Raw genomic sequence first — 24,213 nt, 5'->3', positions numbered from 1 at the left:
CTGTTAAAAAAAAAAAAAAACCATTCTTTAGATAATCATGAAAATGTGTTTTATGAACCAGGTACTAGATGACACCAATGAAGTATTGTTAAAATTAAGTTTAATAATAGAATTGTATTTGTGTAAGAAAAGGTTCATATTTATAAAAAGGATCTTAAGTAAGTAAGAGTGAATTTAAATGATGTCTGAGACTTCCTTTTAAAGAATTCAGCAAAGATGAAAAGAAAAGAAAGAGAAATAGAATAAAATCTTTGTAATTTTTTAACTTAATTCATACACGTTCATTATTTGCTCTCTCTTGTTCATTTGAAATAGTTTATGACAAAAAATTAAATACAGTATTTTTATATTTTGATGTAAATATTTAATATAAAAAATTTAGGTATGTACATATAACCCACAATAATTAAAATTCTATTAGAATTCTCTTTCTAAAAGAGGACATTTCCTGCACATTCTACATAAACCCAAATAACACATCTACAAATCTATAGGCAATTTTTTTGTGCCACAATAGGCAGCAATTGCTACCTAACTGTATGTTGCTCCATTTTTGCTGAACTGACTAAAAATTTAGGTGTAGTTTCTTAGCCTATGATTCAGGAAGCAATCAAAAAAAGGAAGAGTCATTAAATATGTGAAGAGATTTTTTAAAAAGTGGAATGAAATTCTGTTGTATATAGTCGAGTTCAAGGCTAATGTTACTGTCAAATTGAATTTTTGATAAAATGGATTTTTAAAAACATGACCTCTATCTATTAATTCAATTCAATTTGATAATACAGCAGGATGAGAGTGGAGAAAGTTCAGGGGGTCAGAAAATGAGTTAATAAATGACTAATGGGAAAATCTCCCTGGAAGGCAGTATAATAAAATGCTTTTGCTTTTCTTTTTCTGTAAATCCTTCCCCTTCCAGTTTGATTTAGAAAAACAAAGTTCCTAGGCAAACTAATGTTACCGTATGAATACTGCAATGCTCATAGTAGGGCTTCTGTTTAAAAAAATAAAATAAATTATCACACTCTACTTATTCTGAATAAATAGAGTGAATCACACTTCTAGATCTTTCTTCCAGACACTTCAGTGTTGTCTCCACTGTGTTCTCACTCAATGGTTGTAAACTAAGATGATAAGTGAAATCCCCAGGGAAACCAACTTCCCAGCTTCAGTGGTGTCCAACTAATGTTCTCCCTGGACTCAAGCTATAAATCAACCCATGGAGAGAAGGAAAAAGTTACAGTAATTTCTGCCAAGATAGCAAATAATTTTTCAACACTACCAATTTAATATAAAGATTTGGCTTATTAAGTTTATATCAATCCCTTCTTATGATTAGAGCAAGTTCATTTCCAGGAAAGTTCAATTATAAAACCATCAATAGGATTTACTAATTTCAAGAAGTCATTTTGCTTCAGGGGTGAATTATACTAATTACTAATATATATAAGTCCCATTTGGACATGAAAAAAATCCTAGGTACAGAAAAGAACATAATAATTAACTAAGCATTCTTCATTTTTAAATAACCAATTTAAGATGAAAACAATAAAACATATTCATTCTCTGTTTCAGAAATAATTCTACCACATTGGCAAACTCCTGAACAATATAGATTTCATTGTTAATAAAGAATACTAGCTATCCCTCCTTGGAATGACTTTCCTTTTCAATAAAACATGTTGAACAGTAGAATTGTTACAGGACATATGATCCTTTTTATTTTATTTTTCATTAATCTGTAAGGATTTAAATATGGCAAAATAATCAAAATGTTAGTCAATTAACTATTCTTTCATGTGTGATTATTTTAGATGCATCTCTAAATATTTTCAGCTATAACTGCATTATATCCTAAATTTTCTACCACCTAAAAAAATTTTGTGGCTTTTATATCTCAAACTTCCCTTGTAATAAACTAAGGTCAAATTAAAACAATTAACTCTAACAATGTTTTCCATATCTCACTAACTTTTAATAATTGTTTTAGGATTTCTCTGAGACACTTGATTATTAATAGCAGAAAATCATATGACTATATTAGATGACATCAGCTAATCCTCCAAAGCCACTGTTCCTCTTCCAGTTTGGAAAGAAATCAACACCTCAGGCCTCCTTGCTGAGACAATACACAATAGGCTATAACCCCACAGTAATTAAAATTTCCTTTAGCAAGTCTTTGATTTCCACAGCTTCAGCTTAGTGCTATTAAAGATAACAAAAATTTATAAGGGCCTTCTACTGATGTGGGCTCTACTCACTTATGTTCTTTTGGGAATGGGGCAGGATATAAATAAATAAACACTAGTAAACACCCTAATACCTGCTCCCAAGTTGAGCTAAGCCAAGAAGGGTGGTTGAAAGCAATGATACAGGTTCACTGGATTCAATCATCTTGAACCATTTTCAACAGTGTATTATTTATTGTTATTATTATTTCACAAGCATTTATTGACTATCTACCATGTGATTATGAAGCCAACCACCAGGAAAGATATAAAGATATACACTACTCAGTCCCTACCCTTAAAAAGTTTAAATGTATTGAAAGCCATACCCATAGTAATCATTATTTTTAAATTTATTAAATAACCATGGTGATTTAGGCAGTTACACATGATAATTTCTTCAATGTATCCAAATCTGTGTAAGGTAGGTACTATTGTCCTTATTTTACAATGTGCAGAACTTGTACCTACTTTAATCTGGGTGTCCACCCATCCCCATTGAAACCATTTGCTTCAGGGAAAGTTGATTGTCAACTCCAGACCTCTGGGGTCCCCTCTACCACTATAGTTAGATGAGCCAACAAATGTTCTTTTATTATCATAGCAACTTTGGGTTATTTTTTTCTATTATTTGCAACTAAAGGTACTCTAACTGATATTAATATATAGGGTGATATTCACCTCCAAAATTAATAATATTTTCTTAAAATGAGTGTTACATTTGTCTTCATTTTATATTTTTTAGACATTAAGGGAAAGCTTGACTAACATTATATAATAATATAAAATCCTGAAACTCCATTAAATCAATATTTGTTGAATAAATAAATTGGCTGCAGAAACAAGTGAATAAACTACTAAATATGAAATAATTTTTCTGTTCCTATTTTGCCCTTGTTCCCCCAGGCCAATATGCATGATAGCACATTGTAATGTTAAAAGAAAATAAGAAACAATAATTGATAATGATACAGCTCTTTGAATTTATTTAGTTTTTCTAAGCCAGTTGACAATAGCCTGCTACCTTTACATTCTGTAGTAAGTCACATTAACCTACTCCTTCTCCTGTTCGACATTATTTGAAAATCATACATAACTGAAGTTAGGTGTCTAGCATCCAGAAAGTCAGAAATGGGAAAGAGTCACATATCTGACACTTGGCCCTGTATATATTGACCTCTCATGTTTCCATCCATCAGTAAGTAATATTCACCAGAGAATGAGAGATTAGGACAGTGGCATACTTGTTTTCTTTTGTTTTCCTTGTAGTGATCAAAAGTGCAATAGATCTCATTCAACTGCCCATTGTAATTGTTAGAGACATTAATGGCATGACTCAGGACCCTTCTCCTCCAAGGAAGCTAAAAAATATGTAGAGATGACACATAGCCTGAGGGGGAAGGGCGTGCTGGGGAGAAGAGGAATACTCTAAAGATATTAGTCGCACGGACATGCTGAAGATCCTTCATCTCATGATTGATAACTACTCCAGTAAGAGGGAATTAACTCTCACACTTAAAGTGGGAAATGGATGCAGAGAGGGAGAAAATGGTTATTTATTCCCAGACACTGCCAACTTCCATATTGCTCTCTTGCTGTGTCATAGTCACAGACCTGTACAATGACAGGAACAAGCATTTCTAATTTTCCTGTTCAAGAAATAATTTTATTGATCTCCACTTCATCTCTTACTTTCACCATGATTCAGCAGTTCAGAATTACTTCAATTCCAGTAGCTTCCTATCATTCAGCAAGATGTCCACAGGGTTAAAATGTCTTACAAGTTCATAGGAGATGAAGAAATTTATTTCAGCACCAAGGAGAGTGCCCTGCTATTTTCAAATGGTTTTATGTACTGGAAACCGTATACTATTCCGGAAGATAGAAAGAAATTTTGAAATGTGGTTTGATAGAAAGCTTCTAAGAACTTATTTTACTAATGAGAAAAATCCCAATCATTTCTATGAAATTAAAAACTTGTCAGAGTTTTATACATGTTCATGATTGCAACAATGTGCTATTCTTTCAGTTTTCAAATACAGTGGAATTAGCAATTTTTTGCTTATTTTTTTAATATTAAAACCATAATGTCTGCATGGATTTAAACTGGTTCCATGAAGTCTCAGAAGTGTTTCATTAACAGCGATTAAAAGCTCTGTGAGGTCAGGCGTCGTGGCTCACGCCTGTAATCCTGACACTTTGGGAGGCTGAGGCAGGAGGATTGCTTGAGGCCAGGAGAGACCAGCCTGAGCAAGAGTGAGAGCCCATCCCTACAAAACAAAAAGAAAAGAAAAGAAAAGAAAAATTAGCCAGGCATGGTGACACGCACCTGTAGTCCTAGCTAATTGGGAGGGTGAGGCAGGAAGGTCACTTGAGCCCAGGAGTTTGAGGTTGCAGTGAGCTATGATGATGCCACTGCACTCTAGCCTGGGTGACAGAGCGAGACTCTCTCCCCCCCATAAAAAAACAACTCTGTGACAGCAAGTCCTAACTTTTCCTCATTGCTGTATCCTCGGAGCTGTGCACATGGTAAATGTTCAATAAATATTTGAGTCCGGTGAGAGAATGAATTAAAGACTAATATATGTTAAGTAGGAAGGAATGAATTAAGGAATACTTTGTTTGCACTTTTTGCAACCAGTTTCAAAGATCCTCACATACCACATTGCTCAGTCTGACACTTGAACACATCTTTCCTAGGCCCAGATTACTGGAGTCTCTCTGGATCTCAGAAAAATCATGCTCCAGACCTCGCCCTGCATCTCTTCTAAGTTTTCAATGTAAAGGATTCTCCTTAGAGCCCTGAAAAGGTCACTAAGGCTTCAATCTGTGTAATCCTACACTTCTGGGGCAGCATGGCATTCACCCCAATGCCTAAACGAGCCAACTAAGGGGTTCTGCCCTGTTACCAGATGGACAGGACACAGGCACCAGAGGCTAAATTTTCATCCTCTTCTACCAGCTCCCCAGGTGGACCATAATTACCATTCCTATTCCTGAGCAGCAGGCAGGAATGCTTTTCTCCCCTTCCTCTGTGCCTGGGGGAGAAAACACTAGGCCTCCCTCTCCTGAGAGACCTTCAAGAGTTCAGAGACACTTAAGTCCAACTGTGATAGAAGATAAAGGACAATAATGCAAGTCTGCTCTCTAAGCTGCCATCACAGCCAGACATGGGGTAGCCCTGGGAGACTAGAATCTACCAAGGCCTGTGCCAAAGGTGAAAGAGAAATCATGAAAAAGTAAAAGCACAGTGTTTAAACAGAATTTTCCAACAGGCAGTACTTGCGAGGACTTCTCAGGTCTCTGAGTCCTTTTCCGCTGAATTGTGCAATGAAACGTGTGAACAAAGTCAAGCCTACTGGCTCCCAGGTAGGCACAGCCCAGTTCTTAGCTCCTAGGAGGCTTCAGGGCTAAGGCTCCACGCTACTTGGACTGTACTATCAGGCCCCCAAAATGGGGGGGAGCCGCCTGCGAAGGACTGATTTCCATTTCAAACTGCATTCTGGTACTTTGTACTCCAGCACCATTGGCCGATCAATATTTAATGCTTGGAGATTCTGACTCTGTGGGAGTCATGTCAGGGGACCTTGGGAGCCAATCTGCTTGAGCTTCTGAGTGATAATTATTCATGGGCTCCTGCCTCTTGCTCTTTCTCTAGCACGGTCCCACTCTGCAGACTCAGTGCCTTATTCAGTCTTCTCTCTCGCTCTCTCCGCTGCTGTAGCCGGACCCTTCGCCTTCGCCACCGCTCAGCATCTGCACATCCCTACAATGGCTAAAACAGCAATGGGTAAGGCATCGCGCCTGGCTCTCCGTCGGCTCTACCTGGAGCCCACCTCGCACCTTCTCTCTTAGAGCTCTGAGGGCATTCTGAGATATTTTATAAAGAAAAAGACATTAATGGTATACAGGACCAGAAAGGACAGAGGCAGCTCTGTGGGAGGTGGGAGGGCAGAAAGGGGGTCCTTGGAAATCTAAAGCAAAGAATTTCTTTTAAAAGATAGAAGCAGGTAAGTTGCCCTCCCATGGGTTGGAAATTTATTTTTTAATATATATTTCAAATTAGGGCTCAATCGTGAGGGGAGGGAGCTACCTTAACTGTTTGCCTTAAATGGGGCTAAGGGACATTTTGAAAAGTGCTTTCTAACGACCTTTATTTTTTCTCTAGTTTAAAAAGAAAATGGGGAAGGAGAAGGGAGAGGTTGGGAGAAAGGAAAAAGAAAAATACAAAGTCAAAGTGGTCCCATCTAGGCTGTTTGAAAGATGGGTGGAGACGATGCGGGGGTTGAGGGGAAGAATACATTTTACGGTATTGTCTGGTCGGAGAACCCGCTAGTCCTGGGCGCGGTGCGGGAGGTAAGGCGGGGGGTGGGGGCGAGTGGGACCTCTGCTCCTTTGTTTTAGGGAAAGGGAGGGGAAGGAAGGGAGGAAGTCGCGCAGGGCGGGGAGGGCGCGGGTGGGCAGCTGCAGGGGCGGGGAAGCGCGCGACGGGGAGGGGTGGAGGGACAGCGGCGAAGGCGCTGGGGTGGGGTTTCTTTGTGTGCGGACCGGCGGTCCCGGGGGTAGGGGGTGCGGGGAGGCACCTGCAGCGCTGGGCGCACAATGCGGACAGCCCCACCCTGTGCGGAACCGCGCCGCTCCGCCCCCCGCCTGGTGCTGCGTCTTCCAGCGCTAGGGGGTCGGGTGGGGAGCGCAGCATGACACCCGGGGCCCAGCCCTGCGGGGACAGCAGCGCCACGCCCTGCGCTCCTGACTCCCGGCCTCGGCTTCCAGGAGAGACCTGTCCACTGACCCCGCCCTGCGCACCCTGGCCTCATTGTTCTGTTTTAGAGAGAGGTGGGAAAAGTGGGTTAACATTTTTCTTTTCAGAACCACATTACATAGGATGCTTAGACGTAGACACGGATACAGGCGTCTTTGAACTCCTTTGATCGTTTTTTGGGAAAAGCTTCTGGAACCTAGTTATGTGTATATATAATAATACAGATAAAGACATGTGATATAAAGCAAAAGGAGGTCAAGGTTTTAAGTTAAGCCACGTGAAATTCCCGTTTTGTGGGTCGGACAGGGCCAAATATTGACAATTTCACAGAGCTTAACCTATGTCGGAGAGACAGAGAGATAGTAGAGTCAAAGAGACCGAACAAGATTCTTGATTCAGGGCCTTCATCCCCAGTCGGTCTGGCGCCTCTCCTGGAGTGTTCCAAGGTGCCAGCTTTCGGCGGCTCTGCGGCGGACGGGCAGGGAGGGGCCCGGAATCCACTGGCGCTGGCAGCACCCCTCCCCCGGGGCCCCGTGCCGGACGCAGAGAAGGGGAAGAGCTGGCGAAAGGGCTCTATCTGAACGGCCCCGCCCTGCCCCACCCTCCCTGCAGAACTGGGAAGACCACGGCCCCGAGACTGGCCGGGAAGGAGGTTATGGGAGGGGCCGTTGAGTGGTCTGCGGTCCTGGAACCTCTTTTCCCAGCCCCGCAGTCCCGAACGGCTCCGGGCACCCCTCCGTGTGCGCGGACACCCGGCGCGGCTGTCAGTCCGGTCGCCGAGCCCCTCCCAGCCCAGTGTGTGGCTTTGCAGAAAAGCTGGCTTGAGCCCCGCCCCGCAGCACAAAGGCGCGGCCCCACCCCGCCCGGCCGCGAGACCGCAGAGGTGACCCCTTCTCTGGGGTGCAGGGAGGGCTCTCTCTTCTCGCCCACCTACGGCCCGCGGAGCTCGGGACCATTTTTCCCCAGCCCAAGCCCGCGGCCCACCCTCTGTTCTCTCTGGTTCCCCAGAATGGAGACCCTGCGGAGGGGCTCCCTAGCAGGGACCCTCTCTCCTCCAGTGGGGCGCGGCTTGGCCCCGCCCCTCCCAGCGGGGCCCCAGAGCCGCCAGCGCTGGCCGGATGGGGGCGCACGTGGCGACTGGGCGCGTGGAGCGCAGCCAGCCCTGCAGAGCCCAGCGCCGCGCCCTGTGCTCTCCTCCCTGGAGCTGGGCGCTGGCCCCCGCGGGTGCCGCCGGGGAGACGGCTTTCTGCGCAGTGTCCTGAGCTACCCCGGCTTCCCACAATTCGCGTTTCACCCGCAAGTCCAGAAAGCGTCTGAGAATGGGAGGCGGGGGTGGATCTCGCTAGGCGTTCTGCAGCCCTACCAAAAGGATTCTGCTGCGAAAGGGCAGCTACAAACTCATCGTCATCAGTATGATCATTTCAAATCATCATTATTATTATTTCATGACTCAGTGGCCTTATTTGTTCCCATTTGTTCAAAAGGGACGTGTATTGCTTTGGTTAAGGATTAACCCTTGTTGCACTCACTTTTCTTCGTCCTAATCCCCCTCGCCGCCTGCCTCTCAAAAATGGAAATTTTGTCTCTGGTGGTTCATTTAAATTATAAAGCAAATATATTTCGCTTCCTGCCGGGATTGTGTATGTTCATGTGGCTGGGATACATGTGCAGGTGCTTGCTAAAGGGAGTGTTTGTGTGCCAGCGATTGCTGGAAAATTCTCCGCAGAGATTGTGGCTGCAATGAGTGAAAATCTACATATATAAGTGAGATGTTACGATCTTCAGCATAAAGTTACATCTACAAACATATAAATATAGATTATGTACAAAATTTTAACTGTTTTTTCCCCCTAAACTGTTCTTCCAATTGCTGATTGTTGACACAATCTAAATTCTACACAGCAACACGGGTCGTGAAATGGTAGCCGCCATCCCAATAAAAATCCCACCCTAAATATGACAAATGCCAGGATCCTTTCTGGCCATAGTTAAACTGCATTTCCAAATTATGAAAAGAAGGACTACCTCTGCAATATGAAAATAATAGATTTGGAGATCATTCCAATTGCAAAGTATAATCAATTAATCATCAGGGCGTGTGCTTTCTTCTGATTCATTAAACAGTTATTGTATACAGGATGATTGTACTAGTTGCATATAATATTCCCCATTATTTCCTCTAATGAAGTGGGCACCTTCTAAATGGACATATAAATAACTACAAGTGAAAAGCTGGGTATTTGTTCAGGATCTCAGGATAAAATTGAAAGAGAAATAGCAGTTTATCAATTAATCTCATACGTTTAGTTCACCAGGTGAGCTGAGCCTACAGTAAATGCTGTGTGACCCAGTGTAGCACGTTGCAGGTAGCTAGGATGATAGTATCAATTAATAGACCTGGTGATGTTTATCTATTCATGTTAAAATTCTCTAAAAGAAAGTATATTTTAAAAGGATAATTAAGATTGGATGACTTGTAATATTAAAATCTAGAACATTGTTTAGTCAAAATCCACAGTGGTTTTTCCATGTGACTTACAGATTTATAGTAAATTATTCTGTTCTAAGGGAGAAAGGAGTATTTTTATTGTAAGAGCTGTTGCTTCATTGATATTTTCAGGAAGGTTTTATTTGTTGCAAAAGTTTTAATTATTTTTGGGTTTTAATTTTTAAATTACCAATCAATAAATTCTGGAATAAGCATTTGATCATTTGGCACAATATGACTTCCATCAAATTGCTCATTCTCAGTGATAAAAATGCTACACAAGTCTACATTTTACTCAGATTCAGAAAATGTCCTCTCGGAGAGCCATAAAGCTCATTCATACAATAAATCTTCCTTCCTATACTTTAGGAAGTAACAAATAGTTACTTAATTCTGTGAATATCTAGTAGCAGCTGTCAAACAGAATTTTTAAATTAAATCTGTATTACTAAAAACGAAATGGAAGATGAATCAATTACATATTGAATGGAAGATTTTGTCATTGATAAAGCCAGACCATCTTTAGGAAAATTCCTGATTTATCAATCACCATTATTTTCTACTCCAACTGAGTAGGACGGATTGTATGTTCATGCCACCCTAGTAGCTCACGGCTCATGCAAGACTGGATGAAGCTGGCTTCAGAGCAAAAACCTGCCCCTGGGCGTGGCCACCCCAAGCTGCTGACAGCTAACCCCAGCTCACACCAATTTCATTTTTGGTCGTGGAAAAATACACATTATTCTATTGTCACAAGATCTGTGACTTTATATGAAACATTGAAGAAATTAGCCAGACCAAAAAAATACTGAATTAGCCGGTGGTGACCCAGATGTTCCCGGAACCTAGGCTGGTTCTCTTTCTTGGTTCTCAATTGGAAAACCTTGGAGTCTGCATTAACTTTTTACCCCACTAGAGGGCGATCAAGTTCTCTAAGGAAGTAGATGATTTTTTTTTAAACCTACTTCCAAATATTAGTTCTTTAATAAAATCCTTTTTAAAATCAGGAATATTCAATTGTTTATTCAGTAAGTTATGCCATCCTTTACCCTAGTAGATGAAAATAGTTTATGCAGTTTTTCAAGGAGCTAAAATGAAATGAGTGATCATGATCTGGAAAGCCCCGATTAATTATTCCCTTATGATTTTACTTTCCCATTTCATTACATTGTTATTATAATATCATTTATGTTACTTCTGGGGTTTTATAGTGGACAAATAATATAAAAATGTCAGTAGCAACAGTAAAATTATTTAGGAACAGAATGTTTCAAGGTTTAAATATAAGAATAAATTAAACAAAAACATTGTTTACTTATTCATTTATTTGAAATGTGCCCCATGTCTAGGACACACCTGAATGTCAGAGTGCCCACATGCAGAGAACCTGCAGGTTAGTAGGTAAAACAGGCAGATACAATGTGATACTGAGGAGGTATACCAAAGACAGGCTGTTACTATTTTTTCCCATCTTCTATTTTTCTTTTCCACTTAAAGAAACCTTTTTAAACTAAATCTAATGTGATTTCAAACGTTTTATCAGCCCTCGACAATTATTGAGCACCTCCCTGTAATAGTTTCATTAGTTTAGTAGAAAATTGATGTTAATTTTAATGACGCAAAAAGAAACAGATAAGCATTAACTAATTTTTAGGATCATCAAAAGTGGATTTTTTTTTCCTATTTTATGTAACTATAATCCATCTGTAAAATATTAATAGTGCCATGTTACTGTGTTCCTTAGACCTTAATGTGCATATGAATTACCTGTGATTTTCATTAAAATGCAGACTCTGATTCAGTAGATCTGAATTATGAGGCCAGACATTCTGCATTCCTAACAAACTCCCAGATGATGCTAATTCTGACCACCAAACACACCAGTTTTAGAAATATAAAGCTATGATATATATGCACCCCTCATAATGTGCTCTGATATTATGTCTTAACATCTTTAAAACAATGGCAGTCTTTACAAAATATTTCACTTTCAAACTCATATGCTTAGGGATTTTATTCGTCTGGGAACTATGTTTTCTGTACCATCGCTCTCTCTTAATTGGATTTTTGAAATTATATTCAAATTGCAGAACTCGGCAAAAGACCTTCAAGAGAAATGTGAAAAATGAGATTTTGACTCTGTGTCTGAGATGTGTGTGTATGTGTGTGTCTGTCTAAGAGGAAATGAATGTGGCTTGTGGCACAGTTGAGAAGGATGATAAATCAGTAATGCCAGTTTACTGTCACTGACAATGCACAGAACAAAAAGTTCAACCTAGAACCTTTTGGATGTGGGATAATATGCAAAAGTTTGTAACCTCATTTACCATACAGCTAATTCACCACAAATACTCTACATATTGAAGAAATTAAAACAGGATTGTTGTCTCAATATATCCTATACTTATTACTTACCACATTATTTTAACAGAGTATGTCTTCTGGATACCACAGAAGAAAATTGTTAAGAATTTATTGACTATGGCTGTGTATTTGATAACAGATTATGCATGGATTTTTGGTTTACTTAAGCCAATAAACAGTCTTGGTTATTCAATTCTAGCTTTCTAAGAAAGTCAACCTAGAGGGAAAAAATGGTTCTTCAGGAAATAGCATCAAAGATATCATATGTCAGTTCTCCTATGGTCAGTGGCTGACCATGCAAACATCACCACATTTCTGGAAATGTCATCCCACAAAGACGATATTATAAATGAAATGTCTCAAATTAGAAATACAATATTTTCGAAATTGGGCACTAAAAACATGATCCCAAATAAACCGGCCACAGAGTTGGTAGAATATACTGTTATTCAACCTGAAGTTGGATTGAGTCCCAAGGTTGAGCCATTCCTTTGTTATTGCTCTTGTTGCTGTTTTTAACTATTCAGGTCAAAGTCTCTCAGAAGCCGGGAAACCTTTAGTTTCTGCAATATTCCTGGTACATTAAAAGAAAAGAAGGCATACTCAGCATTACCAAAAGTGGTGTGTACTTTAAACGTTTCGTACTGGCAGTCTGGCGTGGCTATGTATGCACTCTCATTTAGAGACGACAGAAATCTAAACTTGAAGACCCTGAACCAAAAAGTCTTCCTAACTACCTCCTATAATCAATAATTTTCCTGCAATGCTGTTTTCTTTCAACAATCATTTCTCTGGCATAGACATAGATTTCAGATTCTCTGTAAGATGTGACTTTTGTTGACTGATTGTAATCCTTCTATAGCACATATAACCCGTAAGGCACTGTTCTAAGCACTTTACGCACTTAACTACGTTAATCATCTAAGAATCCCAAGAAGTAGACTCTATTACAGATGAGGAAACTGAGGCACAGAAAGGTGAAGTGACTTGCCCGAGGTCACACAGTCAGATCTAGAATTTGGTCCCAGGCCATCTGACTACAGTATCTGTATCTTCAACCAATTCCTGCTAGCCTTATATCCACTTCCTGTCAAAGGTGTTCCCACTGTGAAGGTCAAACCTGTGATACCACCATTTTGTTTAACTGGCCTGAGATGGTCTTGTCCTTTCCGGATACAGACTCAACTTGAGGAGAAAATACCTTGAAAGTGATGACTAGTTTTAATAGCTAAACTGGGGCTTATTAAAATAATTGCCATGATTTAGGCTTTGGAGGAAAGAGAGCTATAAAACTTCAGGAGCTGTAATATATGAAATACCTGGCTTTCTGCGGGCTCAGCACCGCAGCCACGCCCGATGTGCGCACACTATGTGGTACCAGTTCTGGAAAAAAAATGTGGACTTAATCTCATCGGTCTCATCCCGGTTAACACATTTCAAAATGTATCCTTTACTCCTTCCATATACCCTAGATATTTAATTTTTTGTTTTATGAAGTAAATTTAGAGCTAAAAGAGAGAAACAGCTTAGGCATCCACATTTAATATAACTATTAGATATTACTTCAAGATTCTCTTCATCTTATTACCTCAAAAGCAGGCAGAAAGGAGAGATCTGTGGGAAGCCTCGGAATCCCTTGTGAAACATTTTTAATTATCTTTTAATAAAGGAATCAGTCCCTGTCATTTGTCAAGGAGACATTTGCAGTAGTAAAACCTGTGTTTATAATAACCATTTTTATTAGTCATGATTAAAGATAACATTTTGTGTACATTTGTTCTCACAAAACACTTTTATGTGAATGTAAAGGTTAATTAATGCATTTCAGCAATCACTTCACTAGTCATCTGGAAATATAGCTTCTCCAGGAATTGTACTTAAGAGAAGGAGCCACACATTACGCTATAAAACCGTAGCAAAAACATTTTAAGTTTTTTCTCACTTGTAATGTTGTTGACCTCCAGAGTAAAATATTTAATACTCTGAAAAATTATAGGTTTCAAGATTTATTTTTATGACAAGAAATAGATAACTACAGTTCTCTCATGTAGCACATTAAAAATAATTTATTTTTATAGAGCAATAAAATTGCCTAGGACTGATTTTTATTTTTTTTTTACCAAGATTGTAAAGCCATGCCTGCAAGAGTACTCATTTGGTTATTGGAGTCTGTGCATTATCCATTAGTACCAGTACATAGCATAACAATACATCATCAGTAATATGAATTTGTCCATCTTTCAGTTGTATGTCTTTGTATCAGGATAAAGAGACTTGAATGAAGTTTATCTAAACCTAGACTTTTATAAGAGAGTGTTTTAAAATGTAAATTAAATCTTTATTGGCCTTCTACTCCCTCGTTTGATTTTTTTTTCCTATGAAATGCAGCCATAAAGTTTAATTTCCATTTAACAAAACTGCTCACAGTAAACCTAATAACAGTTTTCCAGTTGGGGCTTCCTAGTGAGTAGCAACCTAACTCCCGTGGAAAAAAAAGAAAAAACCTAATTTATAATATACTGACTGCTACAAAACTGAGACCAGAAAATCCCATCAAGATGGCACTGTTATCGCTTCCAGACTAATGGGAAGGCATACCAATCATCTCAGGCAGTTGAACAAGGCACTGTGAGGATAGAGTTATGTTCAAACATAAAAAATTACCCAAGTCAAGTCTAGTCTTTTGATGACAGTTTACATAATCCTGCACTCCTGTCACTTTAAAGATTATCATCTTTTCATTCTATTTCTGATGGACTTTTCCCTTTTACAGTAAAAAAAAAAAAATCACATAAGCATAGAAGACTGAAAAATGCTCAAAAAAAAACTTATATAGTATGATCTATCTATATAGAACCTTGCTTTTAGAAAACATTCACCTGCTTCATCTTTTTTAATATAATTCGTGTGAGATGGGCACAGTATATGAGTTACATTATTTAAAGATGACTAAATTTAAGCTCAAAACATTTACTCAAGTCAAGTTTATATGTGGTAAGCTAAGCTTCAGGGCCAGGGTCAGAACACAGGTCTAATATATATTACATATATGTTATATATAATAAAGAAAATATGTTTTATATATAATAAAGTTGCATATATTATCTTTCTAGTCTATAATATTTATATAATAATAAATAAATATTATATATTGTCTCATACACACACACACATACACACACACACACAAATAAGGTTTAGCACTCACTGCACTGTCCTGTAATCAAACGTGCACAGTGAGGAAAGCCACACATTAAACATATTTGTTTCCAGTCCGAAGTAATTAATAATTAATGTCACTAACTAAAGTAAAACAGATTTGAGAACCAACTCTGTTCTGAAGCCTATGCTAGGTATTATGAAAATATAAGTAAACATGGTCCTCACCCTTGGGGAATTTAGTCTTTGAAGAAAACAAGATTCTGTACATACCAAAAAATTGAATAGCAATAATGGTAATTTATAACTATAGAAGGCTTTACCATTTTAACAATTTTATTATACTATCCTACAATTATTACAAGACAGTACATAATAATATGCTAATAACATCAATTAGGAAAAATACTAAAATCCACCAAAAGGCTGCAAAATTTAAATATTTAGCTGATCTCTCTATCAACTGATTCAGCCAGAGAAGTCTCTAGTTAGAATGCTTCTCACATTTCCCTGAGCATCAGCAGCACTTGAGCCACTAGGACCCACCCCCAGACGTTCTCATTCTATGGCTCTGAAATGGCCCTGTGAGCTTGTGTTTCTAACAAGCTCCCTGGTGGTGCTGATGCAGCTGGTTCAGGACCACGTTTGCAGTAAACCTAACAGCAGTGACCAGTGGGGTGCCCAGAGCAGCAGGCCAGGGAGCCTGGCCCTCTGGTGTAAGAGTGATCTCCCCTAACTCTGCCACATGGACTGAAGAGAACGGAGAGCCTGAGCTCCCAGCAGCTCTGCCCTTCCCACCAGTGCTGCTCATGCTGCATTGAAGGAAGAGCCCAGGAGCATGATTCCGAAGTCCTGTGTTTTAGTCTTGACTCTCACAAACTGACCTTGGTCAGGTCGACTTTCCTCTCTGCACCTCTAATACAGCACCTGTAAAATAGCAATAGTAACTGCCTTGTTCCTATCAAAGGGTCATTGTCAGAATCAAGGAAATGAATGTGAAAGTGATTAGTGTCTCTCAAGTACTATACAAATGCGAAGAGTTGATTGTCATTAGATATAACTGTGGATATTTTGTTTATGAGCTACCAGTGTGTATGCATTTAGAATAAGGAGCATAGTGAGAAACTGAGCCCTTTGCTTTTTGAAAAATACTTCCTAAATAATGAAAAGTGAGATAAAATGTTGGTGGAATCCCTCAGATAACAGCGTCTGACATTTTGCAAGGCTTATGATTAGAACCCACCTGGCCAGCCTTCTGTAGATAGATATTTAAGATTATTTCCTAAATAGGTCCTTCTTTCTAAAGAAGAAGATTCTTCTTCTTCATAAATGAAGATTAGCTCAGAAGAAGCAATTAACTTACCAAAGTTTTATTGCAGTCATTCCCCACCCAACTTTTCCCCAACCCAACCTGCTTTAAGGGAAGGGTGGTGAGTGATAGCCCAAGATGGCAGCCACCAAGCTTAGAGCATCTCCAAAAACAGGAGAACTCCAGCAAGTAGACCCAGAAAATGTGAGAGGATTGACAAGCCAGAAATAAGACTCAGTACTCACTTTGCTTCTGGTCCCATATCTGCCCCTTGCAGGCAACATCTTGATACTCTCTACCCTCTGAGTCTGCCTCCCTGAGACTACACAAGCAAGCCCTGCTTGGAAAAAGCAGCCCACACCCAAATGTTAAAGCATGTTAAAATTCGGCTTAAAGCTGCCTTCAAAATTAAAACAGAAGTGTAGGGCCATGCGCAGTGGCTCACACCTGTAATCCTAGTGCTTCGGGAGGCCGAGGTGGGAGGATTACTTGAGGCCAGGAGTTGGAAACCAGCCTGAGCAAAAGCGAGACTCCGTCTCTACAAAAAACAGAAAAATGCCAGGCATGGTGGCTCATGCCTGTAGTCCCAGCTAATAGGGAGGGTGAGGCAGGAGGATTGCTTGAGCCCAGGAGTTTGAGGTTGCAATGAGCTATGATGATGCCACCGCACTCTGGCATGGGTGACAGAATGAGACCCTGTCTCAAAAAAAGAAGAAGAGTAAAGCTCTGTGTAATAGGAAAAATCAGCTTGTCATGAAACTCAAAAGAATGCTAAATCCTGTGAAAATCACAAAGTAGTCCTGGAAGTTCCCCCCAAAAATGCTTACGTCAGGAACTGTTCTGTACTGGGTAAGAGAGGGCTCTAGTGGATTAGAGGTGGGTGTGGGTACCACATGGGCATGGTTTTGAACCCTGCTCCATTATTCACCACCTGAGCATCTTTGAGGAAATTATTCAACATGTCTATACTCCAATTTCTCACTTATGAAATGGGAAAATAATACCTAAATCACATAGTTGTTATGAGGATTGAGTAAGTAATTGAATATTAAGCATTTGGTAATCAAAACTATTAATATTAACCCCTTTCCCGGACCCCATAGATGAATGATTAAAAAAATAGTAAATAGTAAACATGCAAACATCTTAATTCTTATACTTCGTTAATTTCTACATGTATGACGCATCTACTAGAAATTACTTGAAATTGAGGAAATGATCACTGCTGAATAATTCTTTGTGGTAGAGGGAGAGCTGGGATATTAATGACACTGCTGCCAATGCAAACTATCTCCAAAACAAATTCTGGATAATGCCAGAATTTAATAGTTAAGCATTTTGTCTAGGTCAAAGCACAATAAGCACAATGACAGATAATTAATTTAAAGTACATTTCTCCTGCATATATTTCTCTGCCATATTTTATAGCTCATCCTACTTGAAATACATAAAGTAAAACTGAGCATTCTTGCCTACCCAGGAAGGTTCATCAACGTAAGAAGTCACATCCAGTACAAATAAAAACTGACTCCAGAAACATTAAAATATGAGGTGTCTTGAAGAGCAGGTAAAGAGGGTGAATTATATCTCATACATGGACACGCACACACAGAGTCTCTTATTCTTTCTTACCGTTTTATCAACCCATCAGTTTCATCCACATCCCTCATCACTTGACTCTTGCACGGTCTTTTGCCCTCACCCTTTCAGCCTCCTCCCTGCCTGGTACTGTCCGCTCTCCTACTTCCACTTTCAATACCCTTCCTTCAGCTAAATCTTTTCTTTCAGGGATACCTCCAGTTACTTTCTTACTGGATCAGTTTAGCCTTCCTCCTCTCTACCCATTAGTGGACACACATGAGAAAGAAATTGGAGTCAAGCAGGACAAACAGAATAGTCCTTAGATGACTGTGGTGGAGAAAAGGATACGGATACTTAGAATTTAGTATTATTCTAAATGCATGAAAGCAACACTTCTTCAATCAATAGTGTTTCGGGTACCAATCAATAATCTGTTATTGCTATTTCAAAAATCTATAGGGTGTTAGCAGAATAGAGCTAACAAGACCTAATTACTGGAGCAAGAAAAGTATCTTGAGAAATCAAATTAGCATTCATCTGGCATCTGAGTTCACAAAAGCTTAAGGGAGGATAACTGACTACCCATATAAAAGCATTTTAAACATTTTGTTTTGCCTCCAAAATATCAATTCATATAAATATGTAGTACATAAACTAGGAATTATATTTATGACACAACTTCAGACATGTTAAAAGAAATGTGCTTATATTTACAAGTATAGTATAGTGCTTTTTCAAATTAGATACTGTTGATGACAGTAATCATCATATTGAGCATATAAAAATGCTCAGTATTTTTTCACATTTATAAGCCATAAAATACAGATCATAAATGTACTTCTACTTTCTCATAAACATGTAATAATGACTGAGGAGTAGCTTTGTCTGAAAGCACTGTTACAATTTAAATCCTCTCAAGGTCATAATAGATTGCACTGGGTAGGAGAGTTCAGCTTTGGAAAAAAAAAATAGACATTTCCCTTTAGTTATTATACAAAAACATCTCATGGGGCTCTGAAATGTTGAGCCAAAACACAAAGGTAGAGAGAACAGAACTGAATCTCTTCTAAACTAAAGACTTGGTTAAAAAAAAAAAAAAAAAAAAAGAAAGAACATGGATTCAGTATTTAGGATGAAAAATGTTTTTTAAGTTCAGGACCAATATTGAAGAAAAACTGAATTAAGCTGCTTTGAAAGAATTGGATTCTGTTTGTTAAAATTTTTCTGAGAATGAATTTTTTTTAAAAAGCACACACAGGTGTAGTCTGTACTGTGTACAAATTGTGGCAAGCTATATTACAGCTTACCCTAGATAAGAAAGACAGAAAAATGTCACTTGGCAGAAAACACTGGACTTTGTGTCCCGCTTGCATAGCTCAAAAGAAGAAAAACTTACCTATTTAAGCTCATTGCAAAGGGAAGATGTCACTCCTAACAAATAGCTTTGAAGAGTCAAATATCAAATAAAAATACTGATTTTAAGAAAAACGCACCATCTCTCCATTCACCGCCTCCATCTCCTACTTCTGTTTTCCAATTTGTCACCACCTGCCATACCCAAATGGGGTGGGGGGTGTTTGGAGAAATAAAGATTCTTAAGTCTGACTTTTTCATCTATTAAATGAGAATATCATTAGATGATTCTACTGTTCCACCTAGGTCTAAGGTGCAATGGCTGTTGATTCTAACTGCATAAGACAAAATGCAAACTTATTATTAATCATCTAAACTTATATATGTTGAGGAAACTAAAGTAACTTTTGAGAGAGAATGCTCACGAGTTCAAGTCAACCAAGTCTCATAAAAGGGCAAAAACAAAAATGCAATAACCAAAGAAAACAAAAAATCTTCACAATGTCTTTCCTTAAGGTATGAACAAACTCTCCTGATCTCACTGGAATTCTTGTTTTTATTTTGTAGGTTAAGTGTGTTGTGAAATCTCCCTGCAAAAGAATATAGTTACTTTTACTTTTTAAATCTTTTCAGTTTTCTTGTGCTATGTAATTTCTTATTTCAAATAAATCAAAACCAATTTTCAATGGCTTTATCTTCTCTGTGGCCCCCTGCTTCATTACAACTAAAGTCAAAGTGATATTTTGGCATGTATTACAACAAAACTACGTTTATCATAGCATGAGCATACAAACATTTTGTGCCACAGAAAATGATTGCTTCTTTCTTTTTAAAATTTTTTTAAATTTATTTTTTCCAGCTTTGTTAAGGTATAGTTGGCAAATAAAAATTATATACTTATCGTGTACAATGTGATGTTTCGATTTATGTATATGTTGTAAAATGGTTAAATCAAGCTAATTAACATATCCATCATCTCACATATTTATTTATTTTTGTGGTGAGAACATTTAAGATCTACTCTCTTAGGAATTTTCAAGTATAAATTATTATTAACTATAGTCACCGTGTTTTACAGTAAATCTCCTGAACTTATTCTTTCTATCTAACTGAGACTTTGGATCCTAACCGACATTTCCCCATTCTCCCACCCCTGCCTCAGCTCCTGGCAACCACCATTCTATTCTCTGTTTCTAGAAATGAGTTCTATTTTTTTTAGTGATACCATGCAGTATTTGTCTTTCTGTACCTGGCTTATTTCACTTAACATAATGTCCTCAAGATTCATCCATGTTGTCACAAGTGATATTATTTCCTTCTTTTTCAAGGCTGGATAGTGCTCTGTTGTGTAATTGTACCATATTTTCTTCATCCATTCATCCATTGATAGACACTTAGATCGATTCCATGTATTGGATCTTGTGAATAATACTGCAGTGAGCATGGGAGTGCAGGTATCTTTTTAATGTGCTGATTCCATTTCCTTTGGATATATACCCAGAAGTGGGATTGCTATATCTTAGGGTAGTTGTATTTTTAATTTTTTGAGGAACCTCTATACTGCTTTCCAGAATGGCTATACTGATTTACATTCCACCAACAGTGCACATTCTCACTCACTTATCCACATTCTCACTAACTTATCTTGTGTCCCTTTGAGAATAGCCATTCTAACAGGTGTGAGCTGATCTCTCATTGTGGTTTTCATTCGCATATCTCTGATGATCAGGATGTTGAGCATTTTTTCATATACCTGTTGGACATTTGTATGTCTTCCTCTGAGAACTGTTTATTCAGGAGAAAATGATCATTTCTCAGAGGAGCTTTTATTTTAAAATATCCGGAAGAAACAAGAAAGTAACTTTGGGAAATTTATCCTAGACTAAGTGTTGTTTTTTATATTTTGACCCTATTTGTGACAGTAACTGGATGACACAAAACTGGAATGCAAAGGCTTCAGACAGATAACTCACGTGCTTTGCATATTGCTTTAGGTTCCTTGCAGAAAATTATACTAATTAAAGTTCTAGAATATTATTTGATGAAACATATTTCAGAAAATGAGCCTTTACATGGCAAAGCTTGAGGAAATAGCATTTGAATTCCAAAACGTAAAAGCAATTTTGTGTCATATCTACGTTAGCATGAAGGATATCTTTCACACTGTTTGGTTGCCTCTAAAATGGATGCTGAAGGTAATTACGCTGTGAAAGCAATAGTGAGATGCTTCACACTCATCTCCCAGGCTCTGCTGCTCTCACATACTGCCAGAGTTACTCAAAAATAAAATCACTGCATCATTATGAGTAATATCAGATAGTTGTAAATCTTGACAGTATTTATATTTTCTATTTAAAATACATATGTGTGTATGTGCGTGTGTATGTTCATTCTGTTTTCTTTGACACAAAGTGACATAGGACATATTACTTAGCAAAGTCATGGGACTTGTTCAGGCAGAAAATCTTAACTGATTGTTCAGTTTTTGTTCACTGCAGCATTACATAAGCATTTAATGCAGTTTTTGAATGAGTGACTAAAATAAAATGCTAACAAAGGTGACTTGAAACCCCAACTTTTAGGACACTATTGAGTAAATGGTACATACTCTACATTTTACAGTTTCATTGACAAAGACCCTGATATTCTTTTTAGATTTATGGGAGCAAGTAAAATTCTGCCTCCTACATGAGGCTTTTGTGAACTTTGCTTGGAATAGTTATCTTCTAGTAATTACTTGTGTCATTCATTTTCTAAGAAAATATTTAGGGAGATTGCCATAAGTATAGTTTGTATACTACCCAGATAAGAATTCTATTTGGTGAAACCTTGGTAAATATTATTTGGCAATACTACCAAGTTGAAATATTTATTTTTTCCATAGTTGATGTTAATAACTATTATATACAGAATGGATTTTATAAGATATGTTCAGAACCAAAACAACTATATAGAGCTCTTCAAATGCACTGAAACTGTACACCAATCCAAGGAAGCAGAGGATTTCATGCCAACGATTCAAGAAATATGCTTTGAACTTTTAGCAAGTTTTCAGATTGATAGAGGAGTTTAATCAGATATAACTGATAGGGCTTGTGGCACAAATTGCTGCCTGCTTAATCTGATTCCGTTTTTTTCCCCAGTGTTAATAAATTAGCATATTCCATCATGTGAAGACAGTCAATCCCATCCCATGGTGATAAATTGGATTCCCTTTGAGTTCGTAAAGTCTGTATCTATCCTCAGTATCAAAACCCCTAGTTAATTCAAGGGGGAAAGTCACCTGGCCCATGAACTGAGAAAAAGTTATCTGAATCTTATATTACATATATATTTTTTTTTTTATTTTGCGCTGTGATGAAAAGTCTTGCACTTTCCATTTCTGAAATTTTCTGCTTTCACTGAGAACATAATAGCCAATCCATCCTGTATGCAGTCTTAAATACAAAGTCATAGTCAGACTAAACTCAAAAATCTATGTGAAATAGAAGCCAAGGCTTATTTTCTAGAGAAAAGCCACACATAATAACCAAGTGAACACAAGGAAGCCAACATCCTAATCATTGGTGACCAACATATTTGTGTTCTAAATATTGACCCCACAAATGCAATCATCATTCTGCATAGGAAGTGTGGGTTTTGCTGAATTAAAAGTCAGCACAAAATATTTTTCTACTCTTCAGTCAAGAATTCAAAAAGTAATGGGGGGAGATTTAAACCACTTGGGTGCCACATTCAGTCATTTTGGAGAAACAATTCAGAGAATGTCATGGCAGCCTCAAATTGCTGCTCCGGAGCGTCCCAGCTCAGAAGTCTGCAGGGAAGAAAAGAGCAAAGTCATTGTTACAGGAGAACTCTCCTTAGCCAAATGCACTGATTCTCTGTTTTTTACTCCGGCTTTGTCTCATTTAAATCCTGACCCATCTAGCTATCACTTTGGATTATTACTACTACCTGGTAGTATTTGGGGGTATAAGGGGGGGCGGAAATTCCTCAATACTCAGAATTAGACTTGGTGATAAAAATCTTGACACATAAACAGAATGAAATGCTTTCATTATTCCTTTAAACCACAGTGTAGTTTGGTCTCCCTCAAGGACTGTAAGAATGTTTTTCATCAGAGGAAAGAAAAAAAGGATGAGGCCCTGCGTGGTGGAGTGGAACTCTCATTAAACACAGCAGGGGCTTTAGCTGGAATCAGGAGTAAGGAGAGGTCCCAGGTTGGTACAATTTACTGCTTCTATTACACTTTTGATCACAGGGACTGATTCATGTCGTCCAATTTCTTTTCCTTGTCACTATTGCTGGTGCCACGAATCCATCCACTTGAAATTTAAGAGCCTCGTATGTTTCTGTATAACCCAGTGATGGGTTGTACTGCTTTGACCTTCTTAAATGTCCCTTTATTTGATTTGGTATCTATTCTTATAGAAAAATTATGATGCTTTGGCTGGTCAAAATATTAATCTTTCCAAACTTCCCTGGCTTAGGAGACTATAATTCTTGTGGGGAGAGATGGGTAGAATGTGGACTGAATCTAATTTTATTCTAAACCAATTAGCATTACATCATCATAGCAGAAATATCTAAAACATTACCTCATATCAGTTATCTTCTGGGATGTTAAAATAGGTTTTTAAAATCTGAGTTATTTATTTTTTTTCTAAATGTCACATCTTCAATTACATATTCATCAGGCAAAATATTTTTATGCTCCAAATTTGAGCCAATATCGTATGTAAGAAGTGTTTTAAATAAAATCATTTTACTCTATTTCATCCTTAAATAAGAAAATCAAAGTGATGGACCTCCGAAAGTATTTCAAATTAGGAGGACATATCTGACTTTTTAAAACATAATCTAACTTTGGGCTATGGGGCCCCAAAGCAAACAAACTACCAAACACACACCCACACGCGCACGCGCACGCGCACACACAAAATGTGATCAGAATCGAGTTAAAATGAGCATC

General features: G+C 38.2%; 1 protein-coding gene across 1 annotated transcript in view; it reads left to right on the top strand.

The window, feature by feature from the left end:
* The first annotated feature begins 5,614 nt into the window (after positions 1–5,614).
* STMN2 (stathmin 2) overlaps positions 5,615–24,213 on the top strand; it is a 51,634-nt gene continuing 33,035 nt past the window's right edge. The window contains exon 1 of the mRNA XM_012663154.1: positions 5,615–6,015. Coding sequence (XP_012518608.1) covers positions 5,997–6,015 — 19 coding nt within the window. The 5' untranslated portion in view covers positions 5,615–5,996. The remainder of the gene's footprint in view (positions 6,016–24,213) is intronic.

Source organism: Propithecus coquereli, unplaced genomic scaffold (assembly GCF_000956105.1).
Source record: "Propithecus coquereli isolate 6110/MARCELLA unplaced genomic scaffold, Pcoq_1.0 Scaffold8, whole genome shotgun sequence".
Classification (NCBI taxonomy): Eukaryota; Metazoa; Chordata; class Mammalia; order Primates; family Indriidae; genus Propithecus; species Propithecus coquereli.
This window is presented reverse-complemented; position numbering and strand designations above follow the sequence as displayed.